The sequence below is a fragment of the Anomalospiza imberbis genome, chromosome 1 (genome assembly GCF_031753505.1).
Source record: "Anomalospiza imberbis isolate Cuckoo-Finch-1a 21T00152 chromosome 1, ASM3175350v1, whole genome shotgun sequence".
Taxonomy (NCBI): domain Eukaryota; kingdom Metazoa; phylum Chordata; class Aves; order Passeriformes; family Viduidae; genus Anomalospiza; species Anomalospiza imberbis.
In genome coordinates this window covers 21,565,674-21,583,758 of record NC_089681.1, presented here as the reverse complement: position 1 = coordinate 21,583,758, position 18,085 = coordinate 21,565,674, and the positions used below count along the sequence as shown (strand labels likewise).

General features: G+C 38.9%; 1 protein-coding gene across 2 annotated transcripts in view; it reads left to right on the top strand.

Annotated features, from left to right (window-relative positions):
- The window catches only part of SPAG1 (sperm associated antigen 1), a 37,297-nt gene extending 22,729 nt beyond the window's left edge, over positions 1-14,568 (top strand). For both annotated transcript variants that reach the window (XM_068183963.1, XM_068183972.1), the window contains exons 14-19: positions 3,725-3,897; positions 6,443-6,584; positions 7,498-7,624; positions 10,787-10,951; positions 12,862-13,239; positions 13,408-14,568. In XM_068183963.1, coding sequence (XP_068040064.1) covers positions 3,725-3,897; positions 6,443-6,584; positions 7,498-7,624; positions 10,787-10,951; positions 12,862-13,239; positions 13,408-13,539 — 1,117 coding nt within the window. In that variant the 3' untranslated portion in view covers positions 13,540-14,568. The remainder of the gene's footprint in view (positions 1-3,724; positions 3,898-6,442; positions 6,585-7,497; positions 7,625-10,786; positions 10,952-12,861; positions 13,240-13,407) is intronic.
- The last annotated feature ends 3,517 nt before the right edge of the window (positions 14,569-18,085 follow it).

Sequence of the window (18,085 nt, the reverse complement as noted above, 5' to 3'; positions counted from 1 at the left end):
TGGCTACAAAGCTTAGAGGTGTAAAAAATATAATTGAATATTATTTTCAAATATTAATACTTTTAGCATTAATTCTTTCTGCCAAGAGAGACTTTTGAATTTCTCTAATTGTACTTTAATACTGTAAAGTTGAAAACAGAACAGCCATTAATCACTGAGCAGAAACCCACATGCGTGTGATTTACAATGGAATCTAGTATGTTTTTTTCTTTCCTAAGGCAAGACCATGAGCACTTCCACTATTCATTAAAAAGTCCATAATATCTTTCTTTACATTCTGTTTATTTGAGACAAGGAGATTGTGACACTTTATAATCTCTTAGAAATCCTATTTTATTTGATACCACAAAAATTGTTAGTAATCTTCTGTATCTGTAGTGATAATAAAGCACTTGCATTGGTGGAATAACTGCTTATCCTGGTACCTATGTAATTCCTACACTTTTTAAAAACCGTGTTGGCTTATTTTATCTGCAGATACTCTTTTTATTTTTCTCCTTGACTTAGAACTTGCTTAGTAATAAGCTTCTTTCCCTTTTCTCCTTAACACTCTTCCTTTTCTCCTCTCTAGGCCTTCCTTATGTTTTTAGCTTCACTGCTCATTACTCTTTTCCTCCCTGGCAACCCATCACCTTATTTCAGCTGCTCTTCCTTCTTCTCTTCTGCTGGTAATTCATTTTTGCTTGCAAATTACTAGTTTCTGAACTACAGACCTCCTGTGTAACTGAACTTTAACTATTTTTTTTTTAATATTTTATCATTTGAAACTTCAACTGAAACTGTACTAAAACTTTCGTTTTCATTTCCAAACTAAGAGATCTTTCTAAAAATGAATTTTAAAAAAACATTAGTGCCTTTTAACTTAAAGAGACTTCCACAAATGTATTTTTTTGTATTTTTATTTTATATATTAGGAAGATGAGATCTTAACAACCTTATTTTATTGGAGGAGTTCTTGGTTTTTAATTTTCTGTGGGAAATTGTATAGTGATGCTTTAGGATGCTGACAGGAAAAATTCATCATCCTACTTCTATCTGAGTGTGGGTTTGATAAACCATGTTGAAGCTTGTCTCTCTGAGCTTGTATAGCTAAGCAGGCTTTACAAAAACCTTAGAATCAATTGCATAGTTTTTTATGTGAGTATTATGTGTAATACTCACATAAAAGACAAGGATTTCTAATATCAAACCTTTGTCTTTTATGTGAGTATTATGTGCAATACTCACATAAAATACAAGGATTTTTAATATCAAACCTTTGCCTGATCATTTTGCAGTCAAATGGAAATAATTAACAGTTTGGGTACATAATGGAAACAAGTATAAGCAGTTATTTGACTGTTTATTATATTGGTTAGGTGATGTTAAATTGTTTCTTTTACTGGTTCCTGAGGTGCCTTTTTTTTTTTTTTTTTTTTTTTTTTTTGGATAAACTGGAAGGACTGGCTCTTCTAATGGTGTGTGCCAAATAACTGGAAATTGCATTTCAGGCATGCTTTTAATTAGTGGAATTTTCCTAGCTTTGTGAACATCAGTGGATTTCCTACTTCGTGTATTTTAATTTCCTCTTGAGTGTTTCATTATTTACTTTTCTCTGTTAGAAATACAGAAGCTCTAATGTGTGGAAATATCTTTATGCATTTCCTCCTACTAAACTGAAGTTTCATTCGAGTTGTCCCAGTTCCTTTAGTATCAGTGAGCAAATTGCCTGAAATAGCTTGGAAGCTCTTTTTACAAAGTCCAGTATGAGTACTGTACTGCAGAAAGAAATTTGTGATCAGCTCCAGAACTGCAGAATTGTTGGGTCAAGTTGGGGTGTTGGTGGTGAGAAATGAGTGTGTTTGTCCCAGCTTTTTCATGAGACACCTGTGCTTTTTAAGCTAATCATGGCACACAAGTATGCATTTTTGCAAAAGACTCTGCTTACATTATGATACTACAAGAAATCAGTTGATCATCAGGTAATGCAAGATTCTTTTTGTGGATTTTGATGAATTAGAGTTTTTTCCTGCAACTTTTTAAGCTCATTATGATAAATGAAAAAACAAATAGGAATTCAATATGACTGGGTTTCCTGTAGAATTACTCCATTACTTTCTATGGGAAATATCTAAAGTTAATTAATTGACATGTTCATATGAAGTGTACTGTTTTGTTGCCTAAAAAAGCAACCTGAGTAAATCTTGGGTTGTTAAATTTGTGATGGTGTGCCATATTTTTTCTTGGCAATTGAGTTCAGGCTATCATTAAAATCCCGAAGATTTAGTAAAATTAGAGCAAAGCAGTACTTGGATAAGCCACATTGTTGGTATGTCCTCTAACATACTTAGGAATGGTACAGGCAGAGGAGAGCCCCTGCAAGGGCATGTGCAGACACACATTAAAATAGTCTTTTTGATCACTTAGAAATCAAATAAAGCAGCTACATTATGCTATGGAATGTGATATTCTGGGTCTGAAGAAATTTACTTTCAAAAACACATGGTTTTTATGCAGCATGGTGTAAAACATAAACTTGCTCATTATATAGCTCTACAGACTTTGTAGTCTCTGTCATTCTTTAAAGTATTTTGGTAACTTCTGTTCTACATAAAGGAGATTAGAACTGGTGCTGCTTCTTGTATTAGTTTTTTGATCAGACCACAATGGGAAAAAATATGGTCTTGAGTGCTCTGCTTGTATTGCCAAAGTATTACACTGACACTTTATTTTAAATAGCTGTTATTCAAATACTTTAAAAGAACAAAAGTAAATAAGGAAACTCCATTGAGTAATTTATGATCATTCTGTGTTGTTCTTCATGTCACTTTAAAGGTTCTTAACTTTTTTTTTGGATGTGTGTTCATGCAGTATGTTTTTCACACTGTGTTAGATGGAAGTGCACCTGATTTAAAAAAATTTAGTTTTATTTCTTGTAGTATCCATGTAGTAGTAGTAGTATCCATGACTTGCTTTGCTATTCAATTCAGAATTGTCCTTTCTTAAATTATTAATTAGACTTTTTACCAGGTGAACTTGGTCTTAAGTCCATTTGAGATTAGGAGATGTTTATTACACTGCTATTCTCCGAGTTGATTTTTTTTTTAAACACTACAAAATTTCACATATGTGGAAATAGTTGATATATATATATGTGTGTGTGTGTTTGTTAAAGAAAGACTAGACAGTTCTTATATGTAATTAAAATGTTTTAAAATGGGGATTGATCGATACATTTCTGACTATATAAAATGCAACTTAATGCAGACTACTTTGTGACCTGGATTGGTTTCTTTAGACAGTTGTTGTGGAAGAGGTTTCATTTGACATTTGCAAATCTAAGTATCACGTTTTGCCTGAAAATATTGCAATCTCACTTACTACAAGTAACACCTATGAACAGCTGAGAAGAGTAACCAAAATAAATACTTTTTTTTTAAATTTCTTTACTTGATGTGGTAGGCAGCATTTAGAGCTTAGTTGCAGAATCAGTCATTGGCTTAAATATTTACAGATCGTGCTGAAGTCAGCTTGTCTTCTAAATGCCACCATAATACTCTAAAGTGGAAAACGAATGTGATACTGTTGACTGCTGTGATAATATTTTTCAAATTAGCCTTAAGGATAATTGTTCAGGTTTTTTTTAATTGGAACATTGCAATTCATTGCATTGAATTGGTTGTAAGTTATTAAAGCCTGAGTTAAATACATGAAAAGTCATGTTGGTGGGGCTGTTCTTTTTCAGAATAACAAAGACTTTAATAGATCAGGATGGTCCCAGTTGGAGGGAGAAGTTGCCACCAATTCCAGTTGTTCCAGTTGCTGCTCAGCTACACAGGTGGGATGGAGGAAGCCTCACTTCAGAGAATAAGCCAAGTACTATAGACATCAACAGAGAAGAACAATTGCAGATGAATTGTATGTATAGCTAATGCAAATACACATTCAGAAACTAAACCTAATTAGACAATGGAATACATTTTAACAATGTAAAAGAAACTGCTTTAGAAAACACTCATTAAGAGATCTTTGTGAAAAGCCGAAGTAAATTACTGTAATACTGTAATTTACATGATGGAGTTTAATGTGCTTTGTGGAGCAGTTACAGTAATTTTTTTAAACCAAGTGATGTAGTTTGCAGCATGTAATTTAGTTATATAAAGTTAAGTTATATAAAATCTGCAGTAATACTCATAGGCAAAATATCAGGATCACTGAAGCCCAACTGCTGGCCCTGCCCAGCACACCCCAGGAGTCACATCATGAGCCTGAGAGCATTGTCCAAACCCTTCTTGAACTCTGTCAGCTTTGGTGCTGTGACCACTTCCCTGGGGAGCTGTTCCAGTGCCCAACCACCCTCTGGGTGAAGAACTTCTTTTGTGATACCCATCCTAAACCTCCCCTATCTTTGTTTCCCTGAGTCCTGTCACTAGTCATGAGAGAAGAGATCAGTGCCTGCCCCTCTGCTTTCCCTTGTGGGGATGTTGAAGTCCTCAAGTGAGGTCTCCTCTCAGTTTCCTCCAGACTGAACAGACCAAGTAACCTCAGCCACTCCTCATACAGCTTCCCCTCTGACCCTGCACCATGCTCATGGCCCTCCTTTGGATGCTCTCTAATGGCTTAGTATCTTTCTTATATTGTGGTGCCCAAAACTGCCCCCAGCAGTCAAGGTGAGGCTGCCCCAGTGCAGAGCACAGCAGGACAATCCCCTCCCATGCCCTGCTGGCAGTGCTGTGCCTGATGCCCCCCAGGACATGAGCATCAGTTGTTTCCCTGACATCATAACACAGTTATAACAGAGTTTTCCCCCAGAAAAACCACCAGTCACCCAACTTTGGCAGAAGTTTAGGAGACACCTTTCAAAGATGTTCTGGACCTGTCTATACATAATCACTGAGTGCTGAACTCTGGGAAACTTAACTTCTTCCTGACTTTTTTTCCCCTTCATTGCAGTTTCCATTTTTCTCCTTCAGTAAATAAGGTGAAGGAAGCTCTCTGATTGAGTTGTTACTGACATTAAACACTCCCTTTGCAAAGGCTTTAACCCTATGATTCCTTATTTAAGTATTGATTGGTTTCCTTTTGAGTTTATTTCAATATAAAGTAGTATTGAAGATAATCTCCCCTCGATTAACAACAGGGGTGACTGCAGTTTGTCACTGGGCTGTTAGCCAAATAGGTACCAGTGATGGGGTTATCTGTCTATAATGCATCACTGCAATACTGAGTGTCTTCCAAGTGCTTGGCAGCATTTTGATGCAAAACATATCTCAGTCTGTTTCAGATAGAGAAGGCTTTGGTTAGGCTTTGTTTTTAGAAATATTAAACAATGATTGTGTAACTGTTTTCTTTGCTGAAGGCTGACTCTTAAAGGTGTGGCCGCCTTCTCAGGCCTCTGCTGCAACAGTGAGACCTGACAGTGATAGCTGGTACTGAAAGGCTGCCAGCAGTAATATCCAGTCAGTAGTTAAACCTTACTGTTGTTTTAGTTTTTTGCAACAATTGTATGCTTTTCTTCATGTCTTGCAACTTGAGTTATAATTTAGTTGTGTGTTTCATGTAGGTTATTTTTCCCAACTCCACGTGTAGTTTTCTGGCATAGGAAACTGCCATGTTTTTATAAAAGAACTTGATGAGTTCAGTTATTGGTTAAAATGGTTGGTTATGTACAGTGTTGAAAACGTGAAGCTTGGCAGGGGGCTCATGTTCTTTAGCATGCTGAAAAAAGTAGATTATTTCATAATGATTTACTTGGGGCTATGTTGATAATTACTGTTTGCTTGCAACAGAGTCGTGAAGCTGCAGTCAGGATCAGTTTTTCACTGCAAACACAGCTAAAAACTGTAGCCTAACCCAAAAGCATATGCAGCAAATGATGTGGAATTAAGAAGGAAAGGCAATTATGGAATAACAGTTACTACACTAAAAAGTGTAGTTAGGTGTTTGGAGGTTCCTTACTGCATCTTTTAGAAATAGTTCTTAACAGAGTATTACTGATTTATCCCTAACTCCAACTGATGTGATTTGTTTGTCGTTGTCAGTTTAGCACAGTAACTGTGGTATGATTGCAAAGAGAATGTTAGATCAAATTATGGCCGCCTTGGTGTGATGGTGGAGATCTGGAAGGCCTTTATTCCTGCTGATTAAGTCTCCACCATTGTAAATAAAAGCAGGGTCTCAGTGGACTCAGGTAGGCCCTCTCTACCACACAAAAACTGGGAAAGCTTAGAGCTGTCTGTTGCATTCCCATTATTTTCAGCAGAGAAGTAACGCTGGTGGATGGGGAAGTATTCGTTGAGCCAAATGTAGGTCTGGTCATGCCTTTGTTGGAGCAGCAGGGGAGGCTGGGGACAGGAATGGCTGAGTGCAGTGACAGAGGGACTCCATTGCCAGGCCTTAATCCTTAGTCTGCCACCCTTAATGAACTGACCTTACGTGACACTGTGATCCTTTCATGCTGTAGGTGAGGAAGCAATGGAGAAGTTCAAGAGGTTGAAAAATGAAGGCAATGATTTTGTGAAAATGGGGGAATATGAAGAAGCTGCAAATAAATACAGTGAGTGCATGAAGTTAAATACTGAGGAATGTACTGTCTACACTAACAGGTAAAGATGCAAAAGCTAATGCTGCTTTGTGGGATAACAGTAGTTGCATTTTCTCATTTCAGATAGAGATTTTGCATCCCTTCACTCATTGTTGTGAAAAAGGGATTTTTCCCCTACCTGATAAATGTCTATAACAACAAAATGGATTTCCTGTAAAAACATTTTTCAAGGGGAGAAAGTATTAATGTCACTGATATAGATCTTAAAATCCTCTATATAAATAGAGTAAACAGTAGTAGAAGGTACAATTAGCATAGCATTTTGCAGCATTTTTGAGATTTTTTTAAAAGAATACTGGTATGATTTGAATTAAAACCTTAACATGCAGTAGCAATATCTCAGATAAGAAGAGTAATAATTCAGAGAAAATGTACATTCTGAGAAAATAGAAGTAAGAACACAGTCATATGTCAGCATTATTTTAAAGGTTGACCTAATTCAGCAGCGTAATTCTTTATGCTGTAATCTTATCAGCTTCTACAACTAAGAAGGATTTGACTAGACCAGTACTTGAATAGGAGAGTTCCAAGTAATAATTTGGTACAGAGAGCAGTGTTGCTTATTTAATCCAGAGTACTTTTTTACCCTGAATGGTTGTATTAAATCCGTATTACATTGACCACTATACTATCATACTGTACTAATGTAGGCTCTGCTTTTAAAATACTTGCATACCTGCTTAACTTCAGGCATTAGTCATGCTTGAATTTTTACTTCTTTTGCAGGAATTGGCCTTCTCTAAATCCATCCAGTGATGTTCTTGATGGTTAACGGTTTTACGTACTTTTAAAAACATCACATTGAGACTGAATTGTTTGAAGTATTTTAATTAACATTTGTGAGTCAGAAGATGTTGGCAGCACAACACTGTAGAATTACTTACATTGCAGTATATTCTGTTTTTCTGTGTTAGAGCTCTCTGTTACTTGAAACTGTATAAATATGAAGAGGCTAAGCGGGATTGTGATCATGTTCTTCAGATAGAAGATTCTAATATTAAAGCTTTTTATAGAAGAGCACTAGCGTACAAAGGATTACAGGTGAGGAAAAAGAACATGGCAGGTATTCTTAAGCACTTCTAAACTTGCTTATCCTCTTCAAAGGCAATGAGGTAGTTGCTGTCAATGGGTATATACAAACAAAGTACTCAGTGTGATGATTTATTACTTTATAGAGAATTAGGCATACATAAAACATTATATAAATATTTTTGCTACATAGAAATCCACATGTTGATGTAATAATTTGAGAAAATACAATAATATTGCAATAAATAAGGTTTGACTGGTGATTGGTTAAGTGAGTTTCAAGTCTGTTCTAATGTTCTAGTATTCTCCTTCTGGGTATCCTGGTCTCTTTTTTCTGTCAAGGAGTTTATTATAACTGTGCTGATGACAAATGGATTCTCTCCAAGTCTATCTTCATCTGTCCAAACCAAAATCTCAAGCTGTCTTGGCATCTGCTCATGTTTAAGTGTCATATTAAACCAGAGGTTTAATTATCATCATTTTCTCTTTCTTCCCCCAATGCATTACAACCCTTTGTCAGTGCTGTACTTTTTCAGTCTGTGGCAGTGGCAGTACTCAGCCTTTTCCTTTCCATCTGCACGATGGTGGTGTCTCCACAGTGCTTATCTTAACATACCGTTTTTAGAGTATCCTTTTACCTCATCATCATAAATGCAGACGCATTGATCATATCCATCCTGAATGTGACTTCAAGTCTCATGTTCCATCACTTGAACCATGTTGTTCTGTTTGTCCTTCCCTCTGGTGGTTCCCCATCTTCAGTGATGTTAAGTTAGCCTTTACACTCCACAATTCTCCCAAAGCAATCCTTGGTCTACCCATCACCTCTTACTTGGTATTGAATTATCAGCTTCTTGATTTTGTAGGCTCATGGTGGCAGCTCTTATCACCTGCTTAATATTAAATTTACGAGTGTGTTGAAACAAGCATCTGAAATGCTGTCTTCCGTGTTGCAGGGGTGGACTGGAGGTCCAAGTTTCATCATTGTCCTTCAAATGAATGGACACTTACTCAGACCTCCGTTATGCTGGATGCCTTAACAAAAAATTACTGGATGGTGTCTCAGCTTGCAAGTCACCTGAGAACCTGTTTGTGCTTAGCAGCATACCAGTCTATTCTCATCCCATGTTATAATTCCAAATGCAGGTCCTAGGAACGGGATACATTTGTTCCTCTGTTGCAGTAGCTATAAAATTTTGAAAGTGTGAAAAGTCTTAATTTTATGTAATGTTTTTTCTGTAACTGTGCTAAGCTACCTGGTATTAATCATCTCTAACCTTATGTTGTTAAACTTGATAAAACATCAGTATAAATGTGAGTACATGGTGATTCTACCGGGCAGAAAAAAAGGGTGTTACACACCCATGAAGAAGGTGAGATTTGCTTATTGCATATCCTAGAAAAAAATTGCTATTTTTGTTTTATTGAAGACAACCAGAAACATAGTGTTGATGGATTCCTTCAGAACAGCCTGAGCTGGGGACTCCCAAAATGTTTTGTTATGGTTGGATTTAATGTCTTCATTATTGGTAATCTCAGGGATGAAAGTGATAGTTTTTTGTCGTTTTATCTGATTTTACCTATCTGAAGTTGACAAATGACTCTGTAATGAAGAATTGTATGAGCTAAAAGCATGTAGTTTGGCAAAGACCTAACTAAGGTGGGAAGTGTTATTTGTATGTAATTAGACACACATTTAACTAAAAAAGCTGCAGTGGAATTTAATGTAGTAAATGAGAGTTTTTTTTTTTACAGATTTACCAGGATGTAGTTAAGGGAAGCTCAGGAAAAAACGTTAGTGAGATATGTTAGGCCTGTGACACAGTACACAGCACCCCACGTGGCATCTCCTGCAACTGCTAGTCCCTGCTCTTGCTTTGGGTGCAGTCATCTTGTATGATTTTTGTTGGGCAGTTGGGCAGGCTGCAGTTTTAAATTCAGTAGAGTTGGTTGCTGACCCTTGTTACTGTTTCCAGAAGTCTGTTCCTCTCCTTTCTCTGTAGTTGTGAATCCTCACATCTGTAATTCAAATGATTTAGCTTAATTAGTAGTGGATTTCTGATGACAGCACCCTAGCTCCTTTGTGCATTCCTTTGCTAGGGGTACATAATTCTCAGTTCTCTCAGTGTTCCTTCATGACCTAGCAGGCTTCAGTTCATGTCCTGCAGCCCCTCTGCACCTTGAATACTGGCCACCAGTTTGGAACAAAATGTGGGAAAGAGTTTGAGTGACTTGGACACTGGTTCCTCTGTTACAGTAGAGGTGCTGAGGAAGTACCTCAGGTGATACATGAGGATTTTTTTTTCCATGATAATACAAATGATTTAATAGTAACCTTATGATGCTGCTTGGGAACAGAAGAAATACTAGACCACTCACACAATAAATTATATTGGTCTTTTACTGTCTGCATGGTCTTTTACTGTTTACTGCTGCATTTAATCTTTATTTTTGATACTCCAGCCCTTGAGATGTCTTGATTTTTCTATGTGATAATTCCAGTCTTCCTCAATTGATGCTATTAACTTTGTCTCTACAGAAAATTTAGTTTAAAAATAGTAATTAAACATTAAAAAATGGGAAATAAAAGCATGAAACAAATTACAAGACTGATTATTGAGGAACTGTGTCCTGATGCTATTCTGTCACTGTGTTTGTCCTAATCTTGTTTAGCCCAGAGGTCATAACATAATCCCAGTCTTCTCAAGTATTACCAAAATTTCACTGTAAGAGATGGTCTGTTGGACTGAAGCCCAGGAAGATTAGATACATCTTTAATCAAAGCTCAGTTTAACTCTATTATTGGCAAAGCAAGTATGCAAACTTGCTGGACTCACATGTGAATTGTGAAGCAGTGTCACACTGTAAGCAATTATGCTTAAAAGCAGCAAACTTCAATAATTTGCTCTCTGATACACGGAATAGGTTTCTGAAAAGAAATTATTTCATATTACATATTTAATTGGAAATATTTAGTCACAGAGTATTAACTCACTCTTAGTTCTTTTTTCCCCTCTAAAGAAATCACACTATCAGTATTTAGATTATTTTTGTCTACTTACGTGTCCAGATCCCAGTATTTTTACCTTTCTTACTTGTAAAGGACAGTATGGTACTTCCGATTTATTTTTCTAGTGATGTGCATATGAGAAAAATATTTTCTTCTACTTACAGAACTATCAAGCCAGTGCTGATGATTTCAACAAGGTACTTCTAATAGATCCAAATGTTCTTGAAGCACAAAAGGAATTAGAGGAGGTAACCCAACTGCTTCACCTTGACAGCAGTGATGAAGCTGGCAGTCAGCAAACACACAGGAAGAAAATAACCATACAAGAGGTGGTGTACCTGTTCATTTCTTAAAAGCAAACCCAACAGAAGCTGCACATTTGAAGAGATAATACTAAAGCTTTTGTTTGCCCATGTTGAATCTATATCTTTGTGGGGGTGGTGTTGTATTTTTCACATCATTTTGAGGGCATATTGGAGGATTTTTACATATGATAAAGCTTGGACTTCTCACAAGTGTATTCAGAACTACAGCAGGAAGGGAAGTAGTCCATTTAGATGGCACTAAACTCGAGGATATGCTCCTTGTAAATGAAAGCTGCTTAAGCTTTGAAATACATTTTACAGAGTGCAGCTGTGAAATAGCAGTTTTGTTTTTGAAGTCTTTGATCCTTGGGCAGCCTCTGGGTCTGTGCTGGCAGAGGTCTGTGGTCAGCAGATGTGCTGGCTGCTCCTGTGCTGGCCCTAAAGTTATGGGTATGAAAAATGAAATCCTACCCTAAAGAGCAAGAGTAAAACATCTGTAGGATCTTACAAAAGAAACACAGGATGTAATGTTATGTACAGGATCAAAATGTTAGCTTTGCACAGTTCTGGGTAGAATTAGGTGATGAAAGGATTTTCTCAGTCATCTGATATTTTTGGATTGTAGCTTTGCTGGTCGTTTAAGAATTCTTTTTCTCCTTTTCATTTAAAAATGTATAGTTAAAATACATAGTTACCAGTCTGTACAGTGATACTATAATTTGATAATGTAATTTCCTATAATGGAACTTGCAGTTACTTATATAGGAAAGAAAATAAGTTCTTGAAGTCCTTCAGGTTGTCACGAGCTCATGGGATTTTATGTAACTGGCATAAGCTGGTAAAGTGTTAGTTAAGCTCTGAGTTGTGACAAACAGTGGAACCTGGGAAATGACCAGGGTCCCTGACCAGGGTTAGCTGGTCAGGGACCAGCTAACTACATTGCTGGTGTTGGTAATTTTTCTAGGGGTGATGCAGGAAGCATTTATGTTTGCTGTCATAATTAAAAGTGCCTCTGTGGAGAGGCTCCTCTCTTTCACCTGCTGTAGCACAAGGTAGTCTTTTTTCATGAAAACAGACTGCAAAGGAAAACAAAATTAGAAAAATAATTTATCACTAGTATTCTGTGTTAATCAAGCTATGATTATATAAAAGGTTATTATATAAGGTTTCTCCCTCAAATCTAAGGATTGTTGAAAAATAGAACAAAGTGTCTATAAGCAAAATGCAGTATTTTCCAAAAATTACTAAACCTGTATTCTAGGAGATACAGAATCTTCAGACTTTTCAAAATACTTGGCATTGAGAGACCCTGTTCAGTAAGTTTTAGTCAGGTTACACTAATTTCACAACTCTTGATGGCTTGAAATAGATTTTAGCAAATGTAGTTGGCCCCTTAGTTAAATTTTAGTAACTGCTTCATGAAACTTGATAGAGGCTGCAGTTTCAGGAGAAGGTAAGTGCATAGTGAGGCAGTTTATCCATGCTGAGCTTTCTTTTCCCAAAGCAAGACTTCAAACAGCAACCTGATCCAGCTGCCATGTGCCTGTAGTGCCCTGGAGGCATAACAGAGAAATGAAACATGGGTGTCTGCTGCCTTGACTCCAGCCGTCCCTGTCTTCTGGAGCTTCACATTTAGTACATGTGTAGAGTCCTCCTTTCTTCCAGTGCTCTCCAGGGGAGATTACACAGTGCAGTGCCAAGCAGTGAAAATGAGGTGTAAAAAAACACACTTTTGACTGCAAGCCTTTAAAGGTGAATTAGAGAGGTCCTGTTCTGGGGCCAGTAGGACATGGAAGAATATGGGATTGCCTTGCTTTGATGAAGAGCACACTGCCAGCTTTAATCCAGTGATAGGACAGATAAATGCAGTTTATGAAGCTTCAGGTTATCTCTGTGTCCACATTAAGTGATCTGTTGCCACTTTGTTTGTGAAGGTGACTGAAGCTGATGAACAGGAAGAGAGGCAGTTTGCTACATCAGAAGATGCTGAGACTCGCCGTGTTCCTGCTGAGGAGGCTGTTCCAAAGCCAGTGCCAAGGAGGTCCTCTGAGAAGCTCCGTGTTTCGGAACCACCCAACGCTTATGACTTCGGTCAGATCATAAATGCACTGAATGCCAATAAGGATAAAGCTGCTTGTGCAGATCTTTTAACAGTTACTGATCCAAAAACATTGCCAGTGCTGCTAAGTAACAAACTTGAAGGAGAAATCCTTCTGATTTTTATCCAGTCCTTGGAACATTACATAGCTGGAAAAGATCCTGGCCTTGCATATCAGCACCTTTTCTACTTAAGCAAAGCAAAAAGATTTAAGGTAAGAACATAGACTGATTGAATGTGTACTTAAATTGCACAGAAATCTAAAGGAAATTTTCATATCTTAAAAGGAAAAAACACACTGACTTCTGTATTTCTATCAGGTATTATGATTTTCAGTCAACCTGTGCTGATTACAAAATAATTTGTTGGGTTTTTTTTTCAGGTGGTGCTGGCCCTTCTCAGCAAAAATGAAAAAGAAGAGGTACAGCAACTGTTTGGCTTACTTTCAGAAAGCCAGAGTGATCAGTACTCACTGGAAGATCTTGAGAGCCTTAAAAAGGTTTATGAACTTTAAGAAGTTAAAGTTTATCGGCTGCATGCACATAGTTCATGTTAGAAGATGAATGAATGAACTCTGCAGACTTGCCTGGGTTCAAGTGGGTCTTTACCTGGACTGGTGGAATTCTCTTTTGTTTTGATAGCATATGCACATTTAAAACATGCTGCTCTTTTTTTTCTGGTAGTTGTATGCATCTCTAGAATTTAATGCCCACCTCTGTTCAGTTCATTTGTCATACTGATTTTATTTAGACTCAGAAAAATCTTTCTTACATTATATATGCAATGTGAAACACCTTGATGGTGCAATAGATAAATACACTTTTAGTCATCACTTGTTACATCATTTTGGGAGTTCTGTGTTCTTGTGGTAAAGAAGTTTCTTCAAGATCAGTGGGTCAGTTAGCAGTAACTTTGCTAAAATGAGTTTACAAGAAGTATTAACATTTTTCAGGAAACTCTAGCTGGCCATCTGTTTGTTTGCTATTCCCAGTCAGTACAAAACAGATTTAAATATTTTGGCTCAGTAAATCTTAACAAAAAAGGTGAATGAATTACTGATTAGCTTGTCATGGAAACGATTATTAAATGGATGGGTATGTTTTCAACAGGTGAGTAATTTTTAGTGCACAGAGAACGTTTTTCCTGTGTGTGCAGAAGGATGGCTTCTTTTGGGCAGTGACAGAAGAACAAGTGCCTGCACTGCACAATAGAAATACTTAACTCTGAGTTTTGTATTCAGATTATTTTAAATACCAGCTATTTCTGTTTACAGATATATTCATAAAACTAAACCAGTTTTTTGGACCAGTATGATTTTTTTTTAATTTCAGGCATTACTTAGGTTTTATATTTGATTCTGACAAAGTTCCTTCAAAGGTGAAGCTTTTAAATTTCTCAGATACCCTGATGCCTTCTTTGCACAGATGATATAAATGTATATCAAACTCACTTAGCACTGCAGAAATATCAAGAATGTTGTTCTAATGAAAATTTTTCTCAGGTGTATATTAATTAATAAAGTTTTTTTTCTTGAAAAGTACAATTATGGCTTCTTTTCTGGCTCAGTACACTTCAGGCTTGTAATTCTGACATGTGGATTTTGAGTTTCAGCTTGGAGTGCCAAGGATGAGGGTTTTAATTCCTAAAGCATCATCAGTACAAGTGCTACTTGGCAATTAACGGGTTTTCACTTTGTGTGTGTGTGATCTCCTCAGATTAAGGCAGACCCTAAACTTCGGCTGTTGAGGATGTAAAACACCAACCTTGCCTGCAGTCATTTTGGTGATGGTCCTGCCTCCTTCAGGTTTCATTGAGATTGGCTACTTTTTAAAGCAGCCTTTGGGAGGGCCTGATGGACAGGCAGAACAATTTCTAGAGACACAGAACTTAGGAAAAAAAAAATGGAATCAAACACATGTTAGGAGTTTTACTGCTGATTTGGCCTGAACAGCTCAAGCCAAGAGCACCAGTCTTCAAAACTGAAGGGGCAATATTAGACCACTGGAAGGCATTTTGTGGGCAAGGGGTACAGAAGGGAATATCTTCAGGTGTGGATTTCACCATTTGTTTGACAGGTACGGGCTGCCTAAGTCTGTTCCTCTTGCCTTAGTCTGGGAAATTGCAGGAGAAATCTCTGCAGCCCCCAATAGCTGCAGCTGGACAGCAAATGTGGAGTCACCTGTCAAAGACAAGGTCCTTGGCCAGGTGAGGCACTGGAGCAGCTGCAGACCAAAAGTGTGGGGATCCTTAAAATCAGGGTTTTGGGCAGGGTGCAAAAGGCAGGCCTCGGAGACAGCAGAGCTGTGATTAGAGCTAAGCAGTAGCCATGCGATTTGTCAGCAGAAAAATTATACAGAAGTAAGGACAAATAGAACAATGGTCAGTGTATTAAGGCTTGGCTAGAATTACTCCCTACGTTACAGAAAAGTATGTCTAGTGAGATGTTAGGAAGTTCTGAGCTTAATAATGGAGCTCTGTGCATTGTGTCTTAAGGCTTACAAGCAGGTATTGTATTTGAAATAAGTGAGCATTGTTTTAACCAAAGGTACGTGTGCTATACTGGTTGGATAGAACTACTGTCAATATGCTTTTGCTTTGTGTGTGATTGGTCAAAAAGCATTTAAAGTAACTTGTAACATTCAGTTTGTTGTCTGCTGCCTGGGATGTGAGCTGCTGGCATCTTCCCATTGTCATGACCATGTAACGAGGGTGATGCTGGAAAATAAACAGCTCGAGACGCATTCCTCAGCGGTCCCATCCCGTTCATGATTTGTACATAGACCCCCGGCCAGCGATACAAAAGCAGCTCCTTGCTCACAATGGGATCTGCTGCAAGATGTGTTTTGTGTCCCATCTGTGTAATGGTCAGCAGGGGAAGCCACAGAGCTAATTACTGCTTTCCTCACTGCTGGGCCAGGAGCTCGTCTCTCCCTGGGCAGCCGCTATCCCTGGTCTAATTTTCCCCTTCTATTTTTGAACGCTCCCATATTTTAAATCTTGTTTCTGCTCTGTGCTTGACCTTTATTTATGCTGCTTTTTTGTTCCCCTCTGCCCTCCATAATCATAATCATAATCTCTTCTGCAGCTTCGGCTGCTCTGCTGGGCAAAGGTAGGATTGTAGCTGCCACCTCAATGCAGCAGTGCATGGCCTCAGTGTGGACACAGCACCTAGAAACAACAAAGTGGGCTAAGGGGGAGCAAGAGCACCCCAAATATCTTACCTGGCTTTGTGGCAGGGAGACCCCAATCCCTGCATGGAGTTACGCTCTTGGCTTGTCACACACCCCCTCACTGTCAATGTGCACCTCTGTAAAAACAAACCAACCAAACCCAACAGCAGGACAACAGCATGAGAGCACTGGTTCTGCAGGTGTCCCTGGGGAAGCTGGGGAATGAATGTGACCCTGCAGTGGTAATAATCAGTCAGTCACACGCCCAGAGGATGTGTCCTGTACAGCCGAGCTGGCCAGGCCTGCACACACCCAGCTGCTCCTGGACACAGATCCCTGCTTTTCACACAAGAGATGATAGCAAGATTCTTTCTGGAGTCAGGAAAAATGCAGTCAGTGGCCAGGGAATAGCATGGGAACAAGGGGGTTCCCATGTTATTTTATTTATAAAATTATTTAGTCCCCTGTTATTTTGATCCTTTCAAAATATTTTTGATGTTTTTCGAGAAGCCAGCTCCAGGCTGACAGGGGCTACCAGGCCTGAGTGTCAGCATGGCAGGGTTGCTTCCCTGGCCAAAAAGTCAATGTACCACAGGGCCACCACTCTTCCCACTCTCCCTGCCCAGTGGTGCAGGCAGTGGTGAGAGCTCTGTTACTGGCACAAACCACACTCGTTGCCCTTATGTGGGATGTATTTCCACTCATCGGAACCTGCTCTGCTTTGTATAATCCAGTTGCACAAATAAAGGGCTACTCCTGTGGCTGCCAGGCCTTTCAGAAGACTTAGACTTGTTCATTACAATAAACAAAATAACATCGTTTTGAACAGCAGGGAACAAAGCTTCTTCCCTGCTGTAATCAAGATTTATGACCCAAGTCAGTGTAACTGCTGTGAGCTGCAGCTACCAAGGGACAAAGGGCAGCACGTGGAGCAGGGGCTCACTCCTGCCCTAGGGGCTGTAACACATTGCAGCACACACGAAGCCTCCAGCTGCGGCAGTGCCATTTCCTTTTAACCCTGTGCCGCTTTTCAGTTGCTCCTTGCTAAATGCCACCCTCGTAAACACAGTCAGCAACATGGGAGTGGTTTTCCTTGTAAGCAAGAGGGATGATAAAGTGCACCTCACAGCATGCTGTGCTTAGAAATGTCTTGAGAATGAGGCCAGTGAGTAAAAGGAAGCTCAAGCCCACACAACTCCATCAGCAGAGCTCTGGTGCCTAAACACAACCACTCCAATTGAGGCTGCTGGAAATTTAATGTCCTTATTGTTGAGATGGAATCAACAATAAAGCCAGCTTTCATAAAGCCAGCTCACCAGGATCTGGTGCAAGGAGAGCTGTACCTGGCAGCTTGCTGAGCTTGTCCCACAAAATGCTTCCTGCTGGTCCCTGTGTGCAGGCAGGTGCTGAGACAGCCACACCTCAGAGATACTCAGTTACCCGGCCTGGCACATGAGCGAGGTGCGACAGCAGATTCCTCTCCAGAGCCATGTGCCAAGACTCGGGGTTGTGTTCAGCACAGAAGTTCAGTGTCACCCCTAAGGCTGTGGATCCAATGCCTCCTTCTCCTCCAGACCAGCTTCAATTACCAAGTACCTCACAGGCACTTTTCTCCGTTTCTCCTACCCTTTGAGACCACAGGCAACAAAGACATTGTCACCTGTCTGGGGCTGTTGTGCTTACCAGGATCGGGCCTGGGGCTCTTCAGTCCTCACTAGGAAACCATTTTGCTCCCACAGCAACACCAGATTATTCCATCTGGGAAGACCAGCGTGTCACCTTTGGGACTGGCAGGAGCAGTCAAGTTGGTTACCAAGAGCTGAAGAGCACAGTTATTTCAGAAAGTGATTCTAAATTAATCTCAACATCATTCCAAAGTTTCTGTTCAAG